The following is a 25,708-nucleotide window of genomic DNA, read 5'->3' as shown; positions in this document are numbered from 1 at the left end:
GCTTTATGTTGTTGTCTCTGTGTCCTCAGAGTCCAGAGGCCAGGTCACAGTGACTCAGCCTGGAGCAGTGAGCTCTGCTCTGGGAGGCTCCGTCTCCATCAGATGTAGGACCAGTAGGAATGTTTATAATAATAACTTCTTAGCCTGGTACCAACAGAGAGATGGAGAAGCTCCTAAACTCCTCATTTACTTTGCTAGCACTCGAGCATCAGGGATTCCAGGTCGTTTTACAGGCAGTGGATCAAACTCTGACTTCACTCTGACCATCAGTGGAGTCCAGACTGAAGATGCAGCAGTTTACTACTGTCAGAGTTATCATGAAATTGGGAGTCAGCGTGTGTTCACACAGTGAAAAAGCATCGTACAAAAACCTCCCTCAGTCAGACTGAACAGAAACTGAACTGACTGCTGCAGCTGGAAGCTACTGCAGAGACTGATACACTTCACTGAGGACATACACACACACACACACACACACACACATGCACATCTCATTCACTTTATTTCAAAGACTACACATTTCACTTATTCACTTCTAATTTGTACTTCTGGTCCCTTCCATCTTCTTGTTGTGGCGCTTTCAATCCTATCACATGATCTTCCTCAGCAGATGGAAATTCAATCACTGACAGCAGATCAAGTGTTGCAAATGAAGCATTCACAAACAAACAGAAGGGCAAACAATGAATATGAAGCTGTCAAAATAAGTGTGATATGAAGATCAAAGTTTTTAAATCTTCAGTTGAACATCAGGATCAAGGCGTCTCCACAGCACAGCAGGTGATTGACAGTTCTGTGTAGCCTCTACCTGTTATCTGTTCTGGTTCTGACACAACATTAGAGGGCAGAGATGTGCATTAACTCCATTAGAACAACCAGAAGCAGTTATTTTACTTTGTCTCAAATTCACTTTGTTATACAGAGCAGTAACAGTGGAGACCTGAAGAAGAAATTGTGTAAAATCTAAAATAAGAACTATGTGTTATCACCTTATGCTGACGACACCCTACACTTTGTTTCTAGTCCTCAAAACACTCTTCAGTATTTTAGATTTATGTAAACACTTTGATCTACTTTTATAAAAATGGCCTCCTTCCATTCTTCTTTCACACATTCTCATCACCAGTGAAGAGAAAATCTCTCTCTGACTTGAGTTATAATACTGCTCCTTTGAAAATATAGAAAAAGGCACCTGTTGTTAGAATAAAGTCAACCATGAAAAGACAAATTGATCTGAAGAAAATGATCTTTATTGTTTTACAACATCAAAAGCATCAGCATTATTACAACGATGAAAATGTGAATGTGAAGTTGCATAATGTTAAGTTTGTTTGAAGACAGAAAGAGAGAGAGACAGTGTCACAGAGTGCAGACTGAGAGCAGTAGCAGAGTAAAACCAGCAGCAGAGTCCCAGTGAGTCAGGTCAGGACTGGGAACACTGGTCTCTCCTCAGTGTCTCTGAGAGCGGAGCCTGGGAGCCCTGGGTGGCCTCGCAGGTCACAGAGCCCACCTTCCCCCACTGGTCTGCAGTTAGCCTCAGGGTGCTGCTCCAGCTGTAGTGGCCGTCCTTCTCCAGCACCCCGGGGCTCCTGCTCTCCTCCCAGCTGCTGCTGCTGCTGCTGCTGCTGCTGCTGCCGTCCACCTTCCAGGCCAGACTCCAGTCTGAGGGGAAGCCCTTGTTGGCCAGGCACATGAGCGTGGCCTTCCCCTTCTCAACCTCCTCCCTGGAGGGGGGCAGCACCGTCAGGGTGGGACGGGCATCACCTAGGAGACACCAATCAGCTTAGAGGACGGGGACCACACAGCCGTCAATCAACCACCAGACACTTGGACACCTTCACTGTGTGAGAGCTGATTTTCTCCTTTAAGGAGTTTCTGTCAGATGGTTTTTCTGCTCCACCAGTCACTCACTCACACATTGTTTCACTTCCCTTTAAGAAGCCTCTCATGCATCTCAGCACAGAGAGAATCATCATACAGGACGACCTGAAATATATCAAACTACACTGGAAATAAAAGGAGCACGTTTGGCAAAAAATCTCAACTATACATAACTTTAAAGTATTCAGTGGAAACTTGAATAAATACAGAAAATGAACTGACGACAATCAAATGTTCTTCGTGTACATTTAAATCATCATCAGCAAATAGTTGAAAAGATTTTCAAACAGGATTTGAGACAATATATGACACAATAAAGAGATCAGAGATTTTACACATGTTCAAATACCCGTCTTTATCTTCACTCTGTTCAGTTTTACTTGAGCACATTTGAATTCATCATAACAACAGTTATCATTGTGGTGTAAAATTTAACACTAATCCTGGTGATTAAAGTTTGATCTTTTCTCCACTTGAAGCTGTTGAAACTTCAGTGTGACAGGAATGTGTAAAGACAGTTTAGTAAAGCTGCTCTGAGTCAGCCTCCATGATAAAGGAGGAGAAATAAAGACATGAAGACTAAAAGTCTTCAAACAAGATATATTTATCTGCCTCCAACATCCAAAAAGTGAATTTAAAACATTACTTTACAATATTTTACTGAGTATTTGTGCAGAAACTTACTTCCAACATCCAGTCTGGTTCCTCCACCGAACGTGTCCCACAGTGATACAAAGTCATTGAGCCGCCGTACAAAAACCTCTGACTGTAGAGAGACACGGCTCACTGACTCTGACAGACTGAACTGAACCTACAAGCCCTCAAGATGCAACTTTACCATTAAAGATGGAAGCAATAATTTATCCTCCGGGTTATTTTGTCTCTCAGTGCAAAATATTTCTGTAAAAATTATACATTAATATCGAAAGTCAACTAGTTTTCTGGCATGTTGAACATAAAGGAAGAACAACAGCTACTGAAGTAAAAGAGGTTTTTAAAGGTTTGACTTACTTCCAACATCCAGTCTGGTTCCTCCACCAAAAGTCCTCCACAGTGATACAAAGTCATTGAGCCGCCGTACAAAAACCTCTGACTGTAGAGAGACACGGCTCTCTGACTCTGACACAAACAAACTCACCAAAATTAGATTCTGTTGCTCAAATTCTGTCAGATAAAATGAAAAGTGACAATAACACAGAGCCCCAGATTTACAGAATGTGTGTTTTTATTACATATATATTCATTTAAAATCACATTTATATTAATTTTATATAGCAACAAATTTATATAACACAAAACATTTTGAAACTAAATTTGTCCTCGAGCATGAAGCCAGAATCATATAAAATGTGTATTAAATAATTTCTAATCAATAATGTGATAAAGTGATTGATCCATTGATTAACAGCATCATCAGAGTGATCCAAGTCCCTGTTGGAGTCAGTCAGAGCATTTCCATAGAGAGCCACTTTGCATCAGCAGCTCCATGCTCCAGTGCTCTGGGAGAGTTTATAGTCCTGAGAGTTGAACACTGGATGACTGACAGCTGTCCTTCATGACAACAGAAGCCACAGAAATCCTCCTCATCAAAAACATGACTTTGACCTCCGTCCTCATCTGGACTCTCCTCTGCTGCTGCTTCACAGGTAAAGTCCAGAGAATCAAACCGCTCTCCTCTATGAACATCCGTCCCTCTGAAATGAAGCCCACAAAACCACGACGCTGCTTTATGTTGTTGTCTCTGTGTCCTCAGAGTCCAGAGGCCAGGTCACAGTGACTCAGCCTGGAGCAGTGAGCTCTGCTCTGGGAGGCTCCGTCTCCATCAGATGTAGGACCAGTCAGAATGTTTATTTTAACAGCCCATACCACCTTTTAGCCTGGTACCAACAGAGAGATGGAGGAGCTCCTAAACTCCTCATTTACTATGCTAGCACTCGAGCATCAGGGATTCCAGGTCGTTTTACAGGCAGTGGATCAAACTCTGACTTCACTCTGACTATCAGTGGAGTCCAGACCGAAGATGCAGCAGTTTACTACTGTCAGAGTGCTCACTATATCAGCAGTCAGTGGTTGTTCACACAGTGAAAAAGCGTCGTACAAAAACCTCCCTCAGTCAGACTGAACAGAAACTGAACTGACTGCTGCAGCTGGAAGCTACTGCAGAGACTGATACACTTCATTGAGGACACACACACACACACACACACACACACACACACATCATGTCAGCAGGTGGATTGAATGTTTCACCATTGTTGCTTTAACCACCAATTAACATGAATGAAGAGAAGTTTTTGCAGAAATCAAATGACTTTCTCCATCACAGCTTCTCACCATCCGTTTATATCTCATGATGATCTCAAGTTCTTATCTTATAATGAACTCAGTTCTCTTCCAGTGAATTGAAAGAAGCCAACCTGGGACAGTTAATGAGCAAAGTCTTGGTCATGACCTTTGACCTCAGCTTCATACTGGATCACAGCTATTTCAACTACATCCAGTTAAAAGAAAGTATGAAGACACAGAACAGCATCAGAACCTTCATTATCAAAGATGACCCAAACAAAACCTGTACATCATTCAAGTCACACTAAATATTATTTTTATACGACAAACTTCTGTTATTTACAGAAAAGGTCAATATCAACTGGAATCATAAAGAGGCAAAAGACACAAGGGACCTCTTTGATGTAACTACGTCTTCACATATTTATATATAACTGCATACATATAAACTGAAAAGGCATTTTGCAAAACACATTTTCTTCTAAGTACAACTCAAATACATTAAGACAGAAAGTTCTGTCTTTTTTTTCTCAAAGATTTATTTGATGCATTTTTGCCTTTATTGGACAGTGACAGCTGCAGAGAGAGAGAGAGAGGATGACTGTGCCCGTACTGTGCTAGTTATTGTTTACTCATTGTGTCGAACCAGTCAATCTGTGTGAAATCTGGAGTCGCCAATTCATTCTGAATTTATGAACATGAACCTACTTTGAGGCCACAGTGACCTTTGACCTTTGACCTTTGACCACAAAATAGTAATCAGTTCATTCTTGAGTCCAAGTGGACGTTTGTGCCAAATTTAAAGAAATTCCCTCGAGGCGTTCATGAGACATGGGACGGATGGACGGACAACCAGAAGACATAATAAATGAATGTGTGGTGATCACTGCATCTCTTCCTGTCTCAACAAATATTTGCTTTGTGACATATAAATAAAATAGATTCAACTTGACTTTGTTAAGCTTTGCTGTTCTTGTTCTGCTGTGTGTCTCTCAGTGTGTGAGATCATTGAGAGTAAAATTCCTTGAATGTGTTCACGTGCTCGGCCAATAAAGCAGATTCTGATAGAACACAAGGTTGTAGCCACGGCAGCAGATAATGCTTCAAATATGGATGTAGCTGCAAAGAAGCTACAAATGCTAAACCGTGGATGCGTCACACATACATCTTCAACCCGGCAGCACAATGATGATGTCACTGCTTCTACTGCTGGCCGCCCTGGGGCTCCTTGTTCAGGGTGAGACTCTCTCGTGAACACTTTGCTTCAGGATGCAACCAGGTTCACCACAATGATGTTCTGCTGTGACGGAGAAACACTGAAACAAGCAGCATTGACCTTCTTCCATCTATTCTCCGTGTTAAAGAAATGAGACTCTTCTGTTTGGATGTTGATCATCTTTCTCCAAACTGGATTTGTCTCAATAACCCTTCTCCTCTTGTTCATGTTTTCCAGGTTCATCAGGTCAAAAGATCCTGACTCAGTCTCCTGGATCTCAGTCTGTTGTTCCAGGACAGACTGTCTCTCTCAGATGTAAAGCCAGTTCAAGTGTTGGTACGTGCCTCAACTGGTACCTTCAGAGACCCGGAGAAGCTCCTAAACTCTTGATTTATTCTGCCACAAACCGTCAGTCTGGAGTTTCAGACCGTTTTAGTGGAAGTGGATCTGGGACTGACTTCACTCTGACCATCAGAGGAGTCCAGACTGAAGATACAGGAGATTATTATTGTCAGCAGTGTAACAGCTGGCTGTTCACACAGTGAACGTCGTACAAAAACCTCCCTCAGCTGGAGAGGAACTGATCTGAATCAGCAGCTGCACAGAAATAGAGACACTTTAGAAGTTTGACTGACAATGAAGTCCAACACATTAACACTAGTTTGAATATTAGAATATTTATGACTTTTACAGATAAATCTTCAACTATTTTAAGTGTAATTTGAAATTCATTTCATTAATATTGAAGTTTAGTTTTCAACAAACATAAACACATCACATGTTTTTAATGAGCTTGTGTTCATAGTAAAACACACAAGTTGTGTTATATTTTGAGATCACACTGCTGATACTGATACTACCATGTTATAATATGCTGATGATATCCTACTTCATAATTCAAATACTTTGTAGTTTACTCATATTCAATAAACTTTATGAACACTACTAAAACTGTGTTTCTACCAATGGCACCCTTCATCTATAAAACACATACAGTTCATCTGATTTACATTGAAATATATATATTTTTTGGAACACATCTTTATTATGAATTGTATTGTATTGTATTGTATACAGGATGTATAATTTTCATACATACAAGATTTACATGAACGCCCCCCCCCCCCCCCCCCCCTTCAACGATCCAGCACAGCACAATCATGGTTCACAAACATGGTGGAACATTGTTAATAAAAACAATACATACATGGAAAGGAAAAAAAAACACATACATATATATAAAAAAAATAATAATAATTAAGATAATGATAGTGACGATAATGCAGGTATAAACATAGACATCAGTGCCTCTCCATAACACTCAGCCATCATTCCTTGGCCTAGGAAGTACATTCCAGAATATATTGGCTATTCTAGGCCCGACATATTGAAGGAACGGCGTCAATACCTCATAAAATATACCAATTTTGCCTTTAGACCAGTATGTTAGATATTCCATGGGTAAAAGGTCAAAAATGATCTTATGCCACTCAGAAACTGTGGGTGGTTTATTTGAGACCCATTTTATTCGTATGCTCTTACGTGCAGCATAGGTTAGTACATTCAGTAACTTTTTCCTATAATTCTGCTTAATTCTCAAGTGTGGTCTTCCTAACAGAAGAAAGAGTGGATCTAAGTCCAACTCTTCATTAAAAATCAAATTTAACTTGGAAACAACTTTCACCCAGAAATCCTGAATATGTACACAGGTCCATACAGTATGTAAAAAACGACCCACTTCTACATTACACTTAATACATAAAGCTGATTTCTTTGGGTCCATCTTATTTCTAAGTTGTGGTGATAACTGAAGACGATGTAACAATCTAAATTGCGGTTCCTTTGCCCTATTACACATGGATATGCTGTTAGCATTCTCCCATATATTTGTCCTTGTGTCCTCATCTATCTCCACCCCAAGATCTCGAGCCCACGTTTGCACGATCTCACGATCTGCTTTGCAGGACTTACTTAGGGCTTCATAGCACTGTTTAACTATAAACCGATTGCCATGTATTTTATTGCGCAAATGTTCAGTGGGTAAGAATTCCAGATTAAATTTGTATCCCGTTTGACTCTGAATAAACATTGAAATATTTTGACACGCTTAGATTTTTAGACTTTTAGATTTTTTGGGGGGCAATTCTTGTTATTAGACAATGAAAGCTGAAGATAGACAGGAGAGGTGGGAGGATGATGCAGCAAAGGGCCCGGGCTGCGTTAAGGACTCAGCCTTAACAGTACGCGCTGGACTAGATGAACTACTGGGGCGCCCCTTGAAGCTCATTCTTGACCTCTGAAAAAACAAAGCAATCTTCCCTCAATGTCCATCCACTGGCTGGTGTGGAGCTTTCAATCATACCACTTGGTCTTCTTCAGCAGATGGAGTCACCCAGTTGTCTTTGAATTGTAGATGTTGAAATTCCCATTCCTCCGAGCACCTTTGGGACTTCTTGTCCACGTTTCGTCCCGATTTGTTCCACTGTGGCACAAGAACAGTGTCTGACACACAACTTTGTAACAGCAAGCTGATAGTCAGTCAGAGCATTTCCATAGAGAGCCACTTTGCATCAGCAGCTCCATGCTCCAGTGCTCTGGGAGAGTTTATAGTCCTGAGAGTTGAACACTGGATGACTGACAGCTGTCCTTCATGACAACAGAAGCCACAGAAATCCTCCTCATCAAAAACATGACTTTGACCTCCGTCCTCATCTGGACTCTCCTCTGCTGCTGCTTCACAGGTAAAGTCCAGAGAATCAAACCGCTCTCCTCTATGAACATCCGTCCCTCTGAAATGAAGCCCACAAAACCACGACGCTGCTTTATGTTGTTGTCTCTGTGTCCTCAGAGTCCAGAGGCCAGGTCACAGTGACTCAGCCTGGAGCAGTGAGCTCTGCTCTGGGAGGCTCCGTCTCCATCAGATGTAGGACCAGTCAGAATGTTTATGGCGGGAGCTCTTTATCCTGGTACCAACAGAGAGATGGAGAAGCTCCTAAACTCCTCATTTATCGAGCTAGCACTCGAGCATCAGGGATTCCAGGTCGTTTTACAGGCAGTGGATCAAACTCTGACTTCACTCTGACCATCAGTGGAGTCCAGACTGAAGATGCAGCAGTTTACTACTGTCAGAGTTATCACTATATCAACAGTCAGGATGTGTTCACACAGTGAAAAAGCATCGTACAAAAACCTCCCTCAGTCAGACTGAACAGAAACTGAACTGACTGCTGCAGCTGGAGGCTACTGCAGAGACTGATACACTTCACTGAGGACACACACACACACACACACACACACACATGCACATCTCATTCACTTTATTTAAAAGACTACACATTTCACTTATTCACTTCTAATTTGTACTTCTGGTCCCTTCCATCTTCTTGTTGTGGCGCTTTCAATCCTATCACATGATCTTCCTCAGCAGATGGAAATTCAATCACTGACAGCGGATTAAGTGTTTCAAATGAAGCATTCACAAACAAACAGAAGGGCAAACAATGAATATGAAGCTGTCAAAATAAGTGTGATATGAAGATCAAAGTCTTCAAAGCTTCAGTTGAACATCAGGATCAAGGCGTCTCCACAGCACAGCAGGTGATTGACAGTTCTGCGTAGCCTCTACCTGTTATCTGTTCTGGTTCTGACACAACATTAGAGGGCAGAGATATGCATTAACTCCATTAGAACAACCAGAAGCAGTTATTTTACTCTCAAATTCACTTTGTTATACAGAGCAGTAACAGTGGAGACCTGAAGAAGAAATTGTGTAAAATCTAAAATAAGAACTATGTGTTATCACCTTATGCTGACGACACTCTACACTTTGTTTCTAGTCCTCAAAACACTCTTCAGTATTTTAGATTAATGTAAACACTTTGATCTACTTTTATAAAAATGGCCTCCTTCCATTCTTCTTTCACACATTCTCATCACCAGTGAAGAGAAAATCTCTCTCTGACTTGAGTTATAATCCTGCTCCTTTGAAAATATAGAAAAAGGCACCTGTTGTTGGAATAAAGTCAACCATGAAAAGACGAATTGATCTGAAGAAAATGATCTTTATTGTTTTACAACATCAAAAGCAGCAGCATTATTACAACGATGAAAATGTGAATGTGAAGTTGCATAATGTTAAGTTTGTTTGAAGACAGAAAGAGAGAGAGACAGTGTCACAGAGTGCAGACTGAGAGCAGTAGCAGAGTGAAACCAGCAGCAGAGTCCCAGTGAGTCGGGTCAGGACTGGGAACACTGGTCTCTCCTCAGTGTCTCTGAGAGCGGAGCCTGGGAGCCCTGGGTGGCCTCGCAGGTCACAGAGCCCACCTTCCCCCACTGGTCTGCAGTTAGCCTCAGAGTGCTGCTCCAGCTGTAGTGGCCGTCCTTCTCCAGCACCCCGGGGCTCCTGCTCTCCTCCCAGCTGCTGCTGCTGCTGCTGCTGCCGTCCACCTTCCAGGCCAGACTCCAGTCTGAGGGGAAGCCCTTGTTGGCCAGGCACATGAGCGTGGCCTTCCCCTTCTCAACCTCCTCCCTGGAGGGGGGCAGCACCGTCAGGGTGGGACGGGCATCACCTAGGAGACACCAATCAGCTTAGAGGACGGGGACCACACAGCTGTCAATCAACCACCAGACACTTGGACACCTTCACTGTGTGAGAGCTGATTTTCTCCTTTAAGGAGTTTCTGTCAGATGGTTTTTCTGCTCCACCAGTCACTCACTCACACATTGTTTCACTTCCCTTTAAGAAGCCTCTCATGCATCTCAGCACAGAGAGAATCATCATACAGGACGACCTGAAATATATCAAACTACACTGGAAATAAAAGGAGCACGTTTGGCAAAAGATCTCAACTATACATGACTTTAAAGTATTCAGTGGAAACTTGAATAAATACAGAAAATGAACTGACGACAATCAAATGTTCTTCGTGTACATTTAAATCATCATCAGCAAACAGTTGAAAAGATTTTCAAACAGGATTTGAGACAATATATGACACAATAAAGAGATCAGAGATTTTACACATATTCAAATACCCGTCTTTATCTTCACTCTGTTCAGTTTTACTTGAGCACGTTTGAATCCATCATAACAACAGTTATCATTGTGGTGTAAAATTTAACACTAATCCTGGTGATTAAAGTTTGATCTTTTCTCCACTTGAAGCTGTTGAAACTTCAGTGTGACAGGAATGTGTAAAGACAGTTTAGTAAAGCTGCTCTGAGTCAGCCTCCATGATAAAGGAGGAGAAATAAAGACATGAAGACTAAAAGTGTTCAAACAAGATATATTTATCTGCCTCCAACATCCAAAAAGTGGATTTAAAACATTACTTTACAATATTTTATTGAGTATTTGTGCAGAAACTTACTTCCAACATCCAGTCTGGTTCCTCCACCGAACGTGTACCACAGTGATACAAAGTCATTGAGCCGCCGTACAAAAACCTCTGACTGTAGAGAGACACGGCTCTCTGACTCTGACAGACTGAACTGAACCTACAAGCCCTCAAGATGCAACTTTACCATTAAAGATGGAAGTAATGATTTATCTTCCGGATTAATATTTGATATTTATTACAATGAGTTTTTGGATTTCTGCAAAATATTTCTATAAAAATTATGAATCAAAGTCAACTAGTTTTCTGGCATGTTGAACATAAAGGAAGAAAAACAGTTACTGAAGTAAAAGAGGTTTTTAAAGGTTTGACTTACTTCCAACATCCAGTCTGGTTCCTCCACCAAAAGTCAACCACAGTGATACAAAGTCATTGAGCCGCCGTACAAAAACCTCTGACTGTAGAGAGACACGGCTCTCTGACTTTGACACAAACAAACTCACCAAAATTAGATTCTGTTGCTCAAATTCTGTCAGATAAAATGAAAAGTGACAATAACACAGAGCCCCAGATTTACAGAATGTATGTTTTTATTGTATATATATTCATTTAAAATCAAATCTATATTAATATTATATAACAACAAGACAAAACATTTTGAAACTAACTTTGTCCACGAGCATGAAGCCAGAATCATATAAAATGTGTATTAAATAATTTCTAATCAATAATGTGATAAAGTGATTGATCCATTGATTAACAGCATCATCAGAGTGATCCAAGTCCCTGTTGGAGTCAGTCAGAGCATTTCCATAGAGAGCCACTTTGCATCAGCAGCTCCATGCTCCAGTGCTCTGGGAGAGTTTATAGTCCTGAGAGTTGAACACTGGATGACTGACAGCTGTCCTTCATGACAACAGAAGCCACAGAAATCCTCCTCATCAAAAACATGACTTTGACCTCCGTCCTCATCTGGACTCTCCTCTGCTGCTGCTTCACAGGTAAAGTCCAGAGAATCAAACCGCTCTCCTCTATGAACATCCGTCCCTCTGAAATGAAGCCCACAAAACCACGACGCTGCTTTATGTTGTTGTCTCTGTGTCCTCAGAGTCCAGAGGCCAGGTCACAGTGACTCAGCCTGGAGCAGTGAGCTCTGCTCTGGGAGGCTCCGTCTCCATCAGATGTAGGACCAGTCAGAATGTTTATAATAATAACTACTTAGCCTGGTACCAACAGAGAGATGGAGAAGCTCCTAAACTCCTCATTTACTTTGCTAGCACTCGAGCATCAGGGATTCCAGGTCGTTTTACAGGCAGTGGATCAAACTCTGACTTCACTCTGACCATCAGTGGAGTCCAGACTGAAGATGCAGCAGTTTACTACTGTCAGAGTGCTCACTATATCAACAGTCAGTGGTTGTTCACACAGTGAAAAAGCGTCGTACAAAAACCTCCCTCAGTCAGACTGAACAGAAACTGAACTGACTGCTGCAGCTGGAAGCTACTGCAGAGACTGATACACTTCACTGAGGACACACACACACACACACACACACACACACACACACACACACACACACACAGTCATCAGATTGAACATTTCACCATTGTTGCTTGACAATGAAAACGAATCAAAACAAGTTAAATAACTGGAAATCAAATGATTTTCTACATCACAGCTTCTCACCATCTCCTCGTATCTCATTATAACTCCATGTCCCAAATGAATAGAAAGGAGCCAACCTGGGATAGTAAATGTGAAAAGTCTTGGTCGTGATCTTTGACCTCAGCTTCATATTGAATCACAGAAATCAGGAAAACCAAAAGCCACACAACAATCCCAGGCTGAGAGGCAGCAAGACCAGCAGTCCTTTACAGGCCAGGTGCTCCTCACTGAAGACTGAAGATCATGATGTAGCACACCTGGGCAGAGCCAGAGAGGACAGAGGAGGCAAAGGAGACAAACAGCACAGGGAACGCATACAGCCCTAACAAAGGGACAGACACAGATCCAGGGCTGCTGCTGGCTTTGTGGTGCCCCCCCCCCAGAACTATACAATAACAGTATATATAAGAACATATATTAATATAGTATGTAGCAGGAGTATTCAAATACAATTCAAAGAGGTCCAGTTCGAGAAGATTTCCTCAAGCATAAAATAAAGTGCTTAATTTCACAGAAGTGACAGAAAAAGTGTAGCTTGAGTTTGGCTTTTCCTTTTTTGTGAACTCCGTTTTGGCTGTCTGTTTTCTCTTTTCAGAGCACGCCATGTGAAATGACTTTTCTTTGACTCGTTGACTCTCGTCTCTCCTTTGTGTGCGTCTCCCTCACCGACTCCAGTCGCAACACATGCAAGTGGTCTGGGAGGTTCCTGGGCCGCTGAAACCAGTGCCGTAAAGGAAATCAAACAGAAGCGCTCCGTCAAAATGTAATAACTCTCAAGTTTCTGTCTTGGTGCCTCTCACATAGATCAGCATCCGAAACCTTCACAATCAAAATATTATTTTAAATATATAAACTCATGTTATGCAGCGAAAAAGCTCAATATTAATTGGAATCATTAAAAAAAGACATCATGACCTTCTTCGTATTACTAATTAATGATAAAATTCTAACTATTAGAGACAGAATTGATCACCTCCTGTCTTCAGGTGGTATCTTACCTTCAAACACAGGAATCTCAGAAATAGCTGTAAAACCTGATGTATATTTAGATTGCTTTTCTCCCATTGACCTTCACCAAATTACTAAAACCATCTCTTTATCTAAGCCATCAGCTTGTCTCTCAGACCCCATCCCAACCTGGCTGCTCAAAGAGGTTTTACCTTTAGTCAGCACTTCTTTACTAGACATGATCAATCTGTCTTTATTAACAGGCTACGTACCACAGTCCTTTAAAGTAGCTGTAATTAAACCTCTTCTTAAAAAGCCCACTCTTGATCCAGAGGTTTTAGCCAACTATAGACCTATATCTAACCTTCCCTTTCTCTCCAAGATTCTTGAGAAAGCAGTCGCCAACCAGCTGTGTGATTTTCTACATGACAATAAGTTGCTTGAGGACTTTCAGTCAGGTTTCAGAGCTCATCATAGCACAGAGACAGCACTGGTGAAAGTTACAGATGACCTTCTAACTGCATCAGACAAAGGACTTGTCTCTATACTTGTTTTGTTAGATCTTAGTGCTGCATTCGACACCATTGACCATCATATCCTATTACAGAGACTGGAACATTTAATTGGCATCAAAGGAACCGCACTAAGCTGGTTTAAGTCGTATTTATCAGATCGATCTCAGTTTGTACATGTTAACGATGAATCCTCCATGTACGCCAAAGTCAGTCACGGAGTTCCACAAGGTTCTGTGCTTGGACCAATACTATTCACCTTATATATGCTTCCTTTAGGGGATATTATTAGAAAACACTCCATACATTTTCATTGCTATGCGGATGATATTTATCGATCAGGCCAGAAGAACCTCATCAGTTAGCCAAGCTCCAAGCATGCCTTAAGGACATAAAGACCTGGATGACCTGTAATTATCTGATGTTGAACTCGGACAAGACAGAAGTTATTGTTCTTGGCCCTGAACACCTCAGAAACACTGTATCTAAGGATATTGTTACCCTAGATGGCATTGCCCTGGCCTCCAGCGCCACCGTGAGGAATCTCGGAGTTGTCTTTGATCAGGACATGTCCTTCAACTCCCACGTAAAACAAACTTCAAGGACTGGCTTCTTTCACCTCCGTAACATTGCAAAAATCAGGAAGATCCTGTCTCAAACAGATGAAGAAAAATTAGTCCATGCATTTGTCACGTCTAGGCTTGATTATTGCAATTCCTTATTATCAGGCTGTCCCAATAAGTCCCTGAGGACTCTCCAGCTGATCCAGAATGCTGCAGCACGTGTACTGACAGGAACCAGGAAAAGAGATCATATTTCTCCTGTATTAGCTTCTCTGCACTGGCTCCCTGTAAAATCTAGAATAGAGTTTAAAATCCTTCTCCTCACCTACAAAGCTCTTACTGGTCAGGCACCTTCATATCTTAAAGAGCTCACAGTACCCTATTACCCCACTAGAGCACTCCGCTTCCAGAATGCAGGGCTGCTTGTGGTTCCTAGAGTCTCCAAAAGCCGAACAGGAGCCAGAGCCTTCAGCTATCAAGCTCCTCTCCTGTGGAATCGGCTCCCAGTTTGGGTCCAGGAGGCAGACACACTCTCTACTTTTAAGAGTTGGCTTAAAACCTTGTTTTTTGATAAGGCTTATAGTTAAGGGCTGGCTCAGGCCTGCCTGGACCAGCCTCTAGTTATGCTGCTATAGGCCTACACTGCTGGGGGACTTCCCATGATGCACTGAGCTTTCCTCCTCTCCCTCTTCATCTTTGCACATTCATCACAGTCCAATGCATGTTACTAACTTTATTTCTTCCCCGGAGTTTCTTTGTGCTTTGTCGTCTCGCAGGTTGCTGTGGATCGTGGTCCTGGTACGCCTGGGTGCTGCCGCCATGGGCCTGCCTGACTCTCATCACTACAGTTATTATGTTTAGTCGTAGTTCTGTTACTATTGAAGCTGCTATTATTAATCTCAGCTAGTATTACAGCTGTAACTATTATTATCAGTCAAATTTCCAGTATTATTATAATTATAGCTGCTATTTCTACTGCTAGTGCTGCCATACATCTCTGCCTGTCTGTCTATCTGTCTCTCCCCCTCTCTCTCTCTCTCTCTCTCTCAAACCCAACCGGTCAAAGCAGATGACCCCCCCAGCTAGAGTCTGGTTCTGCTCGAGGTTTCTGCCTCTTAAAAGGAAGTTTTTCCTTGCCACTGTCGCCAAAGTGCTGTCTCATGGTGGGACCTGTTGGGTCTCTGTAGTAACATTATAAAGAGTCGGTCTAGACCTGCTCTATTTGTAAAGTGTCATGAGAGTACTTTTGGTGTGATTTGGCGCTATATAAATAAAATTGAATTGAATTGAAATTGAATACTACATCGCCATTTATCTCTCCACATCAGTCATCCACTAACTTTGTGGAGCTTTCAGTCATATCACATGATCTTCCTCAGCAGATGGAGTCGCCCAGTTGTCATTGAATTGGAGGTGCTGAAACTCCCATTCCTCCGAGCATTTGTGGGACTTCTTGGCCATGTTAGCTTCAAAGTTCAAAGGAATCCATGACACTAATATTAATATCACTAATTATTGTCATAAAAGACCATATTACCAAACTTGAAAGACAAAAAACTGTCCTCAAATCACTGGATGAGTTTACTACCAGACTTTTGGTAGTGACTCGACCAACTGCAGAGAGAGAGACTAATAAAGTTCATATGAGGGAAACTAAACTCCATCCTGTTGGTTGCAGCAGAGGAGGCTTCTAGTTCTGTTGGTCCTCCTTAGATCGGATGAAACGGGTCTTAAACGTTTCACTTCCCTGTCTGAGCTCAGTAACCATGGCAACAGGTAGACATCGCTGCTGAACCATGGAAACAGACAGGTTTCAGTAGTGAAGATAAAAAGTTAAAGACTTCATTTTTTTTATCGGCAAGCTACAAAAATAGTTTTTCAGTAAAATGTATGACCTGATATTAAAACTGTGAGGTTTACATTGAAAACACCCCCGAAAAGACCTTGATGGTGTGTTTGCTTTGTTGATTTGCTTTGATTGATCCATTGATTAACAGCATGATCAGAGTGATCCAAGTCCCTGTTGGAGTCAGTCAGAGCATTTCCATAGAGAGCCACTTTGCATCAGCAGCTCCATGCTCCAGTGCTCTGGGAGAGTTTATAGTCCTGAGAGTTGAACACTGGATGACTGACAGCTGTCCTTCATGACAACAGAAGCCACAGAAATCCTCCTCATCAAAAACATGACTTTGACCTCCGTCCTCATCTGGACTCTCCTCTGCTGCTGCTTCACAGGTAAAGTCCAGAGAATCAAACCGCTCTCCTCTATGAATATCCGTCCCTCTGAAATGAAGCCCACAAAACCACAACGCTGCTTTATGTTGTTGTCTCTGTGTCCTCAGAGTCCAGAGGCCAGGTCACAGTGACTCAGCCTGGAGCAGTGAGCTCTGCTCTGGGAGGCTCCGTCTCCATCAGATGTAGGACCAGTCAGAATGTTTATTATGGCAGCCCAAACCACTACTTAGCCTGGTACCAACAGAGAGATGGAGGAGCTCCTAAACTCCTCATTTACTTTGCTAGCACTCGAGCATCAGGGATTCCAGGTCGTTTTACAGGCAGTGGATCAAACTCTGACTTCACACTGACCATCAGTGGAGTCCAGACTGAAGATGCAGCAGTTTACTACTGTCAGAGTTATCACTATATCAACAGTCAGAATGTGTTCACACAGTGAAAAAGCGTCGTACAAAAACCTCCCTCAGTCAGACTGAACAGAAACTGAACTGACTGCTGCAGCTGGAAGCTACTGCAGAGACTGATACACTTCACTGAGGACACACACACACAGACACACACACACACACACACACACTTCAATTTCATGAACTTGATTAAAACACTATACAGTCCACATCATCAGTACAGATACGATATATGAAAGCCAGCAGTGGTACTGGACAAGGATTAAAACTGGGAGTCTATCTTATCGGCCATATCACAGATAAGATTTATTTTATTATCGTCCAAGATCAGAGTCTGAACGATGTGGTTGATTGCTTTGTACAAATTCAGCCTTTTGCGGATAAAAAACAGTGCTGGAGTTTGTGAAGTCTTTTCAGGTGGAGGTTTACAGTGTTTCAACAGGAGCATGAATACCACAAATATTCACTTTGAAACCTTTTTGATAAATTCAGTCACTGACAGAAGGTCTAAGCTTACAACTGAAGCATTAACCAGTTAAACAGAGCCAAACAATCATTTCCTGATACTGTACATTCGAGCATAATACATTTCACACGTCGAACCCTCGGAACAAGATTCCTCAGAGCTCAAACTACACTTCTTTTTCATGGTGTCTCTACAGCACAGCAGGTGATGTTAGATCTACCTGTTACCTGTTCTAGCACAGATACAATATTAGATGGCAGTAGTGAGCATGAGATCCTCTTTTATATTCACTTTGTTATATAGAGCACTGACAATGGTGCTAAAGAGAAACTCTGGCCTGATCGTAATGCATTTGTTAGATAGGTGATCTAACTTCTGCAGCATTATTGAAGAAGAAGAAGAAGAAGAAGAAGAAGAAGAAGATAACCACAGTAGAGCAGATAGTCTGTGAGAGCAGTGAACATGTGGAAGCAGGAAACTGGGAGCAGCCCATGAAGACCAGTCACAGGTCATGAGGCCTCTGCACAGTCTACATTTAGCATTCATACAGTTAAGTTGCACATAAGGTACAACATGACACTCTGTGCTCCTGCAGTGATACTGCAAACACATGGAGGTGTAAATACAAGAACGTGCAGAAACAAAGGTATAAATCAGCCTTAATTATTCAGCAGCGTATCAAAACAGCATAACACCAGTCAATCCCACAATCTGTCAACAAGCGTTGTGTCTCCGCTCCTCCATCCTCATGCTGTAATACAGAACAATATATTGCAGAGCAGGACAGAGAGGGCAGATGTGAAGGACGACATGTAGCACAGACGTACTGCTTCTGTTAAAATGGCCTCCTTTCGTCCTTTCGCACCAGCTGCTGCCTGCTTTAGGATACCAGAGCTACAGAGACAGTGTTAGACTGCACTGACAGAGCTATCAGACGTGACATGTATTACACATTATGATGACTTCTAAACAAAACCACAAGCTACAACGCTTCAATCCTGAGTGTCTTTCAGTACGACACACTCTGTCTCTGTAGTAATGGATCTACTGTGATCACTTCAGACAGAAACACATGACAGCAGTTATTCTTTTCATAATATACGTGGACACGACTTGTTTGATGAATTTGTCTTTATTGTTTTTAAATGTTAACTCTTTCACTGAGTCCTTTGGTGAATCAGTACTCTGAAATTTTAATATTGTTGGTGGAAAAGCTCAGATCAAAGATATTGTTTATCACTTGATGCAGATGATATGCTGCTTTATGTGTCTAATTATGAAAATCTGTTTTTCATTTTTTCAACTAATATAAAGGTTGGGGGTAATGTCTAGGAACAGATCAAACCCTTGTTACATATGAATCCTCATGAAAATCAGACTGTAGCGATAACAGAGAGTTAGGTGACTCTCTACTGAAATGGTCTAAACGTATATATTATTGACATGGTTCATTAAAGCAGACAAAACTGATGTTCATAGAAGAACATTTTACCCAGTCATTATTAAAAACTATCTGAGCGAGAATGGAGACACTCGCTGTCATTGTGACTTTGTACATGAATCTTTCTACGTTTCTAAACATATATAATATGTGACAAAGAATGTATAAGACATGATGAATTAATAACAAACTCATGGAAACTGCTGATTTGATGAAATCTTTATTATTTTGAAATCTTAAAACCAACATTAAGACAAGTACACAAGAGAGAGAGAAAGAGAGAGAGACAGTGTCACAGAGTGCAGACTGAGAGCAGTAGCAGAGTAAAACCAGCAGCAGAGTCCCAGTCAGTCAGGTCAGGACTGGGAACACTGGTCTCTCCTCAGTGTCTCTGAGAGCGGAGCCTGGGAGCCCTGGGTGGCCTCGCAGGTCACAGAGCCCACCTTCCCCCACTGGTCTGCAGTTAGCCTCAGGGTGCTGCTCCAGCTGTAGTGGCCGTCCTTCTCCAGCACCCCGGGGCTCCTGCTCTCCTCCCAGCTGCTGCTGCTGCTGCTGCTGCTGCCGTCCACCTTCCAGGCCAGACTCCAGTCTGAGGGGAAGCCCTTGTTGGCCAGGCACATGAGCGTGGCCTTCCCCTGATCCAGCTCCTCAATGGAGGGGGGCAGCACCGTCAGGGTGGGACGGGCATCACCTAGGAGACACCAATCAGCTTAGAGGACGGGGACCACACAGCTGTCAATCAACCACCAGACACTTGGACACCTTCACTGTGTGAGAGCTGATTTTCTCCTTTAAGGAGTTTCTGTCAGATGGTTTTTCTGCTCCACCAGTCACTCACTCACACATTGTTTCACTTCCCTTTAAGAAGCCTCTCATGCATCTCAGCACAGAGAGAATCATCATACAGGACGACCTGAAATATATCAAACTACACTGGAAATAAAAGGAGCACGTTTGGCAAAAGATCTCAACTATACATGACTTTAAAGTATTCAGTGGAAACTTGAATAAATACAGAAAATGAACTGACGACAATCAAATGTCCTTCGTGTACATTTAACTCATCATCAGCAAACAGTTGAAAAGATTTTCAAACAGGATTTGAGACAATATATGACACAATAAAGAGATCAGAGATTTTACACATGTTCAAATACCCGTCTTTATCTTCACTCTGTTCAGTTTTACTTGAGCACGTTTGAATTCATCATAACAACAGTTATCATTGTGGTGTAAAATGTAAAACTAATCCTGGTGATTAAAGTTTGATCTTTTCTCCACTTGAAGCTGTTTAAACTTCAGTGTGACAGGAATGTGTAAAGACAGTTTAGTAAAGCTGCTCTGAGTCAGCCTCCATGATAAAGGAGGAGAAATAAAGACATGAAGACTAAAAGTGTTCAAACAAGATATATTTATCTGCCTCCAACATCCAAAAAGTGGATTTAAAACATTACTTTACAATATTTTATTGAGTATTTGTGCAGAAACTTACTTCCAACATCCAGTCTGGTTCCTCCACCAAAAGTCCACCACAGTGATACAAAGTCATTGAGCCGCCGTACAAAAACCTCTGACTGTAGAGAGACACGGCTCTCTGACTCTGACAGACTGAACTGAACCTACAAGCCCTCAAGATGCAACTTTACCATTAAAGATGGAAGTAATGATTTATCCTCCGGATTAATATTTGATATTTATAACAATGAGTTTTTGAATTTATATTGTTGAAGTGAACTTTGTCTCTCAGTGCAAAATATTTCTGTAAAAACTATACATTAATATAGAAAGTCAACTAGTTTTCTGGTACGCTGAACATAAAGGAAGAAAAACAGCTACTGAAGTAAAAGAGGTTTTTAAAGGTTTGACTTACTTCCAACATCCAGTCTGGTTCCTCCACCAAAAGTCCACCACAGTGATACAAAGTCATTGAGCCGCCGTACAAAAACCTCTGACTGTAGAGAGACACGGCTCTCTGACTTTGACACAAACAAACTCACCAAAATTAGATTCTGTTGCTCAAATTCTGTCAGATAAAATGAAAAGTGACAATAACACAGAGCCACAGATTTACAGAATGTATGTTTTTATTGTATATATATTCATTTAAAATCAAATCTATATTAATATTATATAACAACAAGACAAAACATTTTGAAACTAACTTTGTCCAGGAGCATGAAGCCAGAATCATATAAAATGTGTATTAAATCATTTCTAATCAATAATCTGATAAAGTGATTGATCCATTGATTAACAGCATCATCAGAGTGATCCAAGTCCCTGTTGGAGTCAGTCAGAGCATTTCCATAGAGAGCCACTTTGCATCAGCAGCTCCATGCTCCAGTGCTCTGGGAGAGTTTATAGTCCTGAGAGTTGAACACTGGATGACTGACAGCTGTCCTTCATGACAACAGAAGCCACAGAAATCCTCCTCATCAAAAACATGACTTTGACCTCCGTCCTCATCTGGACTCTCCTCTGCTGCTGCTTCACAGGTAAAGTCCAGAGAATCAAACCGCTCTCCTCTATGAACATCCGTCCCTCTGAAATGAAGCCCACAAAACCACGACGCTGCTTTATGTTGTTGTCTCTGTGTCCTCAGAGTCCAGAGGCCAGGTCACAGTGACTCAGCCTGGAGCAGTGAGCTCTGCTCTGGGAGGCTCCGTCTCCATCACATGTAGGACCAGTCAGAATGTTTATTTTAACAGCGGATACCACTTCTTAGCCTGGTACCAACAGAGAGATGGAGAAGCTCCTAAACTCCTCATTTACTATGCTAGCACTCGAGCATCAGGGATTCCAGGTCGTTTTACAGGCAGTGGATCAAACTCTGACTTCACTCTGACCATCAGTGGAGTCCAGACCGAAGATGCAGCAGTTTACTACTGTCAGAGTGCTCACCATATCAACAGTCAGGATGTGTTCACACAGTGAAAAAGCGTCGTACAAAAACCTCCCTCAATCAGACTGAACAGAAACTGAACTGACTGCTGCAGCTGGAAGCTACTGCAGAGACTGATACACTTCACTGAGGACACACACACACACACACACACACACACACACACACACACACACACACACAGTCATCAGATTGAACATTTCACCATTGTTGCTTGACAATGAAAACTAATCAAAACAAGTTAAATAACTGGAAATCAAATGATTTTCTACATCACAGCTTCTCACCATCTCCTCGTATCTCATTATAACTCCATTTCCCAAATGAATAGAAAGGAGCCAACCTGGGATAGTAAATGTGAAAAGTCCTGGTCGTGATCTTTGACCTCAGCTTCATATTGAATCACAGAAATCAGGAAAACCAAAAGCCACACAACAATCCCAGGCTGAGAGGCAGCAAGACCAGCAGTCCTTTCCAGGCCAGGTGCTCCTCACTGAAGACTGAAGATCATGATGTAGCACACCTGGGCAGAGCCAGAGAGGACAGAGGAGGCAAAGGAGACAAACAGCACAGGGAACGCATACAGCCCTAACAAAGGGACAGACACAGATCCAGGGCTGCTGCTGGCTTTGATGTGCCCCCCCCTCCCCCCCCCCCACCACCAAAAGAAAATCCCAAGAAAAGTGCAACTGAAGAAATATATTTTCATCGTCAATATTACAAATAAGAAAACCAGAACTATACAATAACAGTATATATAAGAACATATATTAATATAGTATGTAGCAGGAGTATTCAAATACAATTCAAAGAGGTCCAGTTAGAGAAGATTTCTTCAAGCATAAAATAAAGTGCTTAATTTCAGAGAAGTGACAGAAAAAGTGTAGCTTGAGTTTGGCTTTTCCTTTTTTGTGAACTCCGTTTTGGCTGTCTGTTTTCTCTTTTCAGAGCACGCCATGTGAAATGACTTTTCTTTGACTCGTTGACTCTCGTCTCTCCTTTGTGTGCGTCTCCCTCACCGACTCCAGTCGCAACACATGCAACTGGTCTGTGAGATTCCTGGGCCGCTGAAACCAGTGCCGTAAAGGAAATCAAACAGAAGCGCTCCGTCAAAATGTAATAACTCTCAAGTTTCTGTCTTGGTGCCTCTCACATAGATCAGCATCCGAAACCTTCACAATCAAAATATTATTTTAAATATATAAACTCATGTTATGCAGCGAAAAAGCTCAATATTCATTGGAATCATTAAACAAAGACATCATGACCTTCTTCATATTACTAATTAATGATAAAATTCTAACTATTAGAGACAGAATTGATCACCTCCTGTCTTCAGGTGGTATCTTACCTTCAAACACAGGAATCTCAGAAATAGCTGTAAAACCTAATGTATGTTTAAATTGCTTTTCTCCCATTGACCTTCACCAAATTACTAAAACCATCTCTTCATCTAAGCCATCAACTTGTCTCTTAGACCCCATCCCAACCTGGCTGCTCAAAGAGGTTTTACCTTTAGTCAGCACTTCTTTACTAGACATGATCAATCTGTCTTTATTAACAGGCTACGTACCACAGTCCTTTAAAGTAGCTGTAATTAAACCTCTTCTTAAAAAGCCCACTCTTGATCCAGAGGTTTTAGCCAACTATAGACCTATATCTAACCTTCCCTTTCTCTCCAAGATTCTTGAGAAAGCAGTCGCCAACCAGCTGTGTGATTTTCTACATGACAATAAGTTGCTTGAGGACTTTCAGTCAGGTTTCAGAGCTCATCATAGCACAGAGACAGCACTGGTGAAAGTTACAGATGACCTTCTCACTGCATCAGACAAAGGACTTGTCTCTATACTTGTTCTGTTAGATCTTAGTGCTGCATTCGACACCATTGACCATCATATCCTATTACAGAGACTGGAACATTTAATTGGCATCAAAGGAACCGCACTAAGCTGGTTTAAGTCGTATTTATCAGATCGATCTCAGTTTGTACATGTTAACGATGAATCCTCCATGTACGCCAAAGTCAGTCATGGAGTTCCACAAGGTTCTGTGCTTGGACCAATACTATTCACCTTATATATGCTTCCTTTAGGAGATATCATTAGAAAACACTCCATACATTTTCATTGCTATGCGGATGATACCCAGCTATATTTATCGATCAAGCCAGAAGAACCTCATCAGTTAGCCAAGCTCCAAGCATGCCTTAAGGACATAAAGACCTGGATGACCTGTAATTATCTGATGTTGAACTCGGACAAGACAGAAGTTATTGTTCTTGGCCCTGAACACCTCAGAAACACAGTATCTAAGGATATTGTTACCCTAGATGGCATTGCCCTGGCCTCCAGCGCCACCGTGAGGAATCTCGGAGTTGTCTTAGATCAGGACATGTCCTTTAACTCCCACGTAAAACAAACTTCAAGGACTGGCTTCTTTCACCTCCGTAACATTGCAAAAATCAGGAAGATCCTGTCTCAAACAGATGAAGAAAAATTAGTCCATGCATTTGTCACGTCTAGGCTGGATTATTGCAATTCCTTATTATCAGGCTGTCCCAATAAGTCCCTGAGGACTCTCCAGCTGATCCAGAATGCTGCAGCACGTGTACTGACAGGAACCAGGAAAAGCGATCATATTTCTCCTGTATTAGCTTCGCTGCACTGGCTCCCTGTAAAATCTAGAATAGAGTTTAAAATCCTTCTCCTCACCTACAAAGCTCTTACTGGTCAGGCACCATCATATCTTAAAGAGCTCATAGTACCCTATTACCCCACTAGAGCACTCCGCTTCCAGAATGCAGGGTTGCTTGTGGTTCCTAGAGTCACCAAAAGCCGAACAGGAGCCAGAGCCTTCAGCTATCAAGCTCCTCTCCTGTGGAATCGGCTCCCAGTTTGGGTCCGGGAGACAGACACACACTCTCTACTTTTAAGAGTTGACTTAAAACTTTGCTTTTTGATAAGGCTTATAGTTAAGGGCTGCCTCAGGCCTGCCTGGACCAGCCTCTAGTTATGCTGCTATAGGCCTACACTGCTGGGGGACTTCCCATGATGCACTGAGCTTTCCTCCTCTCCCTCTTCATCTTTGCACATTCATCACAGTCCAATGCATGTTACTAACTTTATTTCTTCCCCGGAGTTTCTTTGTGCTTTGTCGTCTCGCAGGTTGCTGTGGATCGTGGTCCTGGTACGCCTGGCTGCTGCTGCCATGGGCCTGCCTGACTCTCATCACTACAGTTATTATGTTTAGTCGTAGTTCTGTTACTATTAAAGCTGCTATTATTAATGTCAGCTAGTATTACAGCTGTAACTATTATTATCAGTCATATTTCCAGTATTATTATAATTATAGCTGCTATTTCTACTGCTAGTGCTGCCATACATCTCTGCCTGTCTGTCTTTCTGTCTGTCTGTCTGTCTGTCTGTCTATCTGTCTCTCCCCCTCTCTCTCTCTCTCTCTCTCTCAAACCCAACCGGTCAAAGCAGATGACCCCCCCAGCTAGAGTCTGGTTCTGCTCGAGGTTTCTGCCTCTTAAAAGGAAGTTTTTCCTTGCCACTGTCGCCAAAGTGCTGTCTCATGGTGGGACCTGTTGGGTCTCTGTAGTAACATTATAAAGAGTCGGTCTAGACCTGCTCTATTTGTAAAGTGTCATGAGAGTACTTTTGGTGTGATTTGGCGCTATATAAATAAAATTGAATGGAATTGAAATTGAATACTACATCGCCATTTATCTCTCCACATCAGTCGTCCACTAACTTTGTGGAGCTTTCAGTCATATCACATGATCTTCCTCAGCAGATGGAGTCGCCCAGTTGTCATTGAATTGGAGGTGTTGAAACTCCCATTCCTC

General features: G+C 42.0%; 3 gene segments (V, D, J or C); all 3 read right to left on the bottom strand.

Moving 5' to 3' along the window:
- Positions 1-1,254: 1,254 nt before the first annotated feature.
- On the bottom strand, positions 1,255-2,949 carry LOC139299302 (Ig kappa-b4 chain C region-like). The segment is given in 3 exon segments: positions 1,255-1,764; positions 2,566-2,647; positions 2,893-2,949. Coding segments are annotated over 3 exon segments (480 nt in total).
- A 6,497-nt stretch (positions 2,950-9,446) lies between these two features.
- Positions 9,447-12,423, bottom strand: LOC139299301 (Ig kappa-b4 chain C region-like). The segment is given in 3 exon segments: positions 9,447-9,951; positions 10,753-10,879; positions 12,406-12,423. Coding segments are annotated over 3 exon segments (477 nt in total).
- A 6,795-nt stretch (positions 12,424-19,218) lies between these two features.
- LOC139299372 (Ig kappa-b4 chain C region-like) lies at positions 19,219-20,857 on the bottom strand (the record flags this gene model as incomplete). The annotated part of the segment is given in 2 exon segments: positions 19,219-19,647; positions 20,827-20,857. Coding segments are annotated over 2 exon segments (366 nt in total), but the record flags the coding sequence as incomplete, so codon positions are not given.
- Positions 20,858-25,708: the final 4,851 nt, after the last annotated feature.

Source organism: Enoplosus armatus, chromosome 16, assembly GCF_043641665.1.
Source record: "Enoplosus armatus isolate fEnoArm2 chromosome 16, fEnoArm2.hap1, whole genome shotgun sequence".
NCBI lineage: Eukaryota > Metazoa > Chordata > Actinopteri > Centrarchiformes > Enoplosidae > Enoplosus > Enoplosus armatus.
The sequence above is the reverse complement of the archived record's forward strand: the minus strand, read 5'-3'. Positions and strand labels throughout refer to the sequence as shown.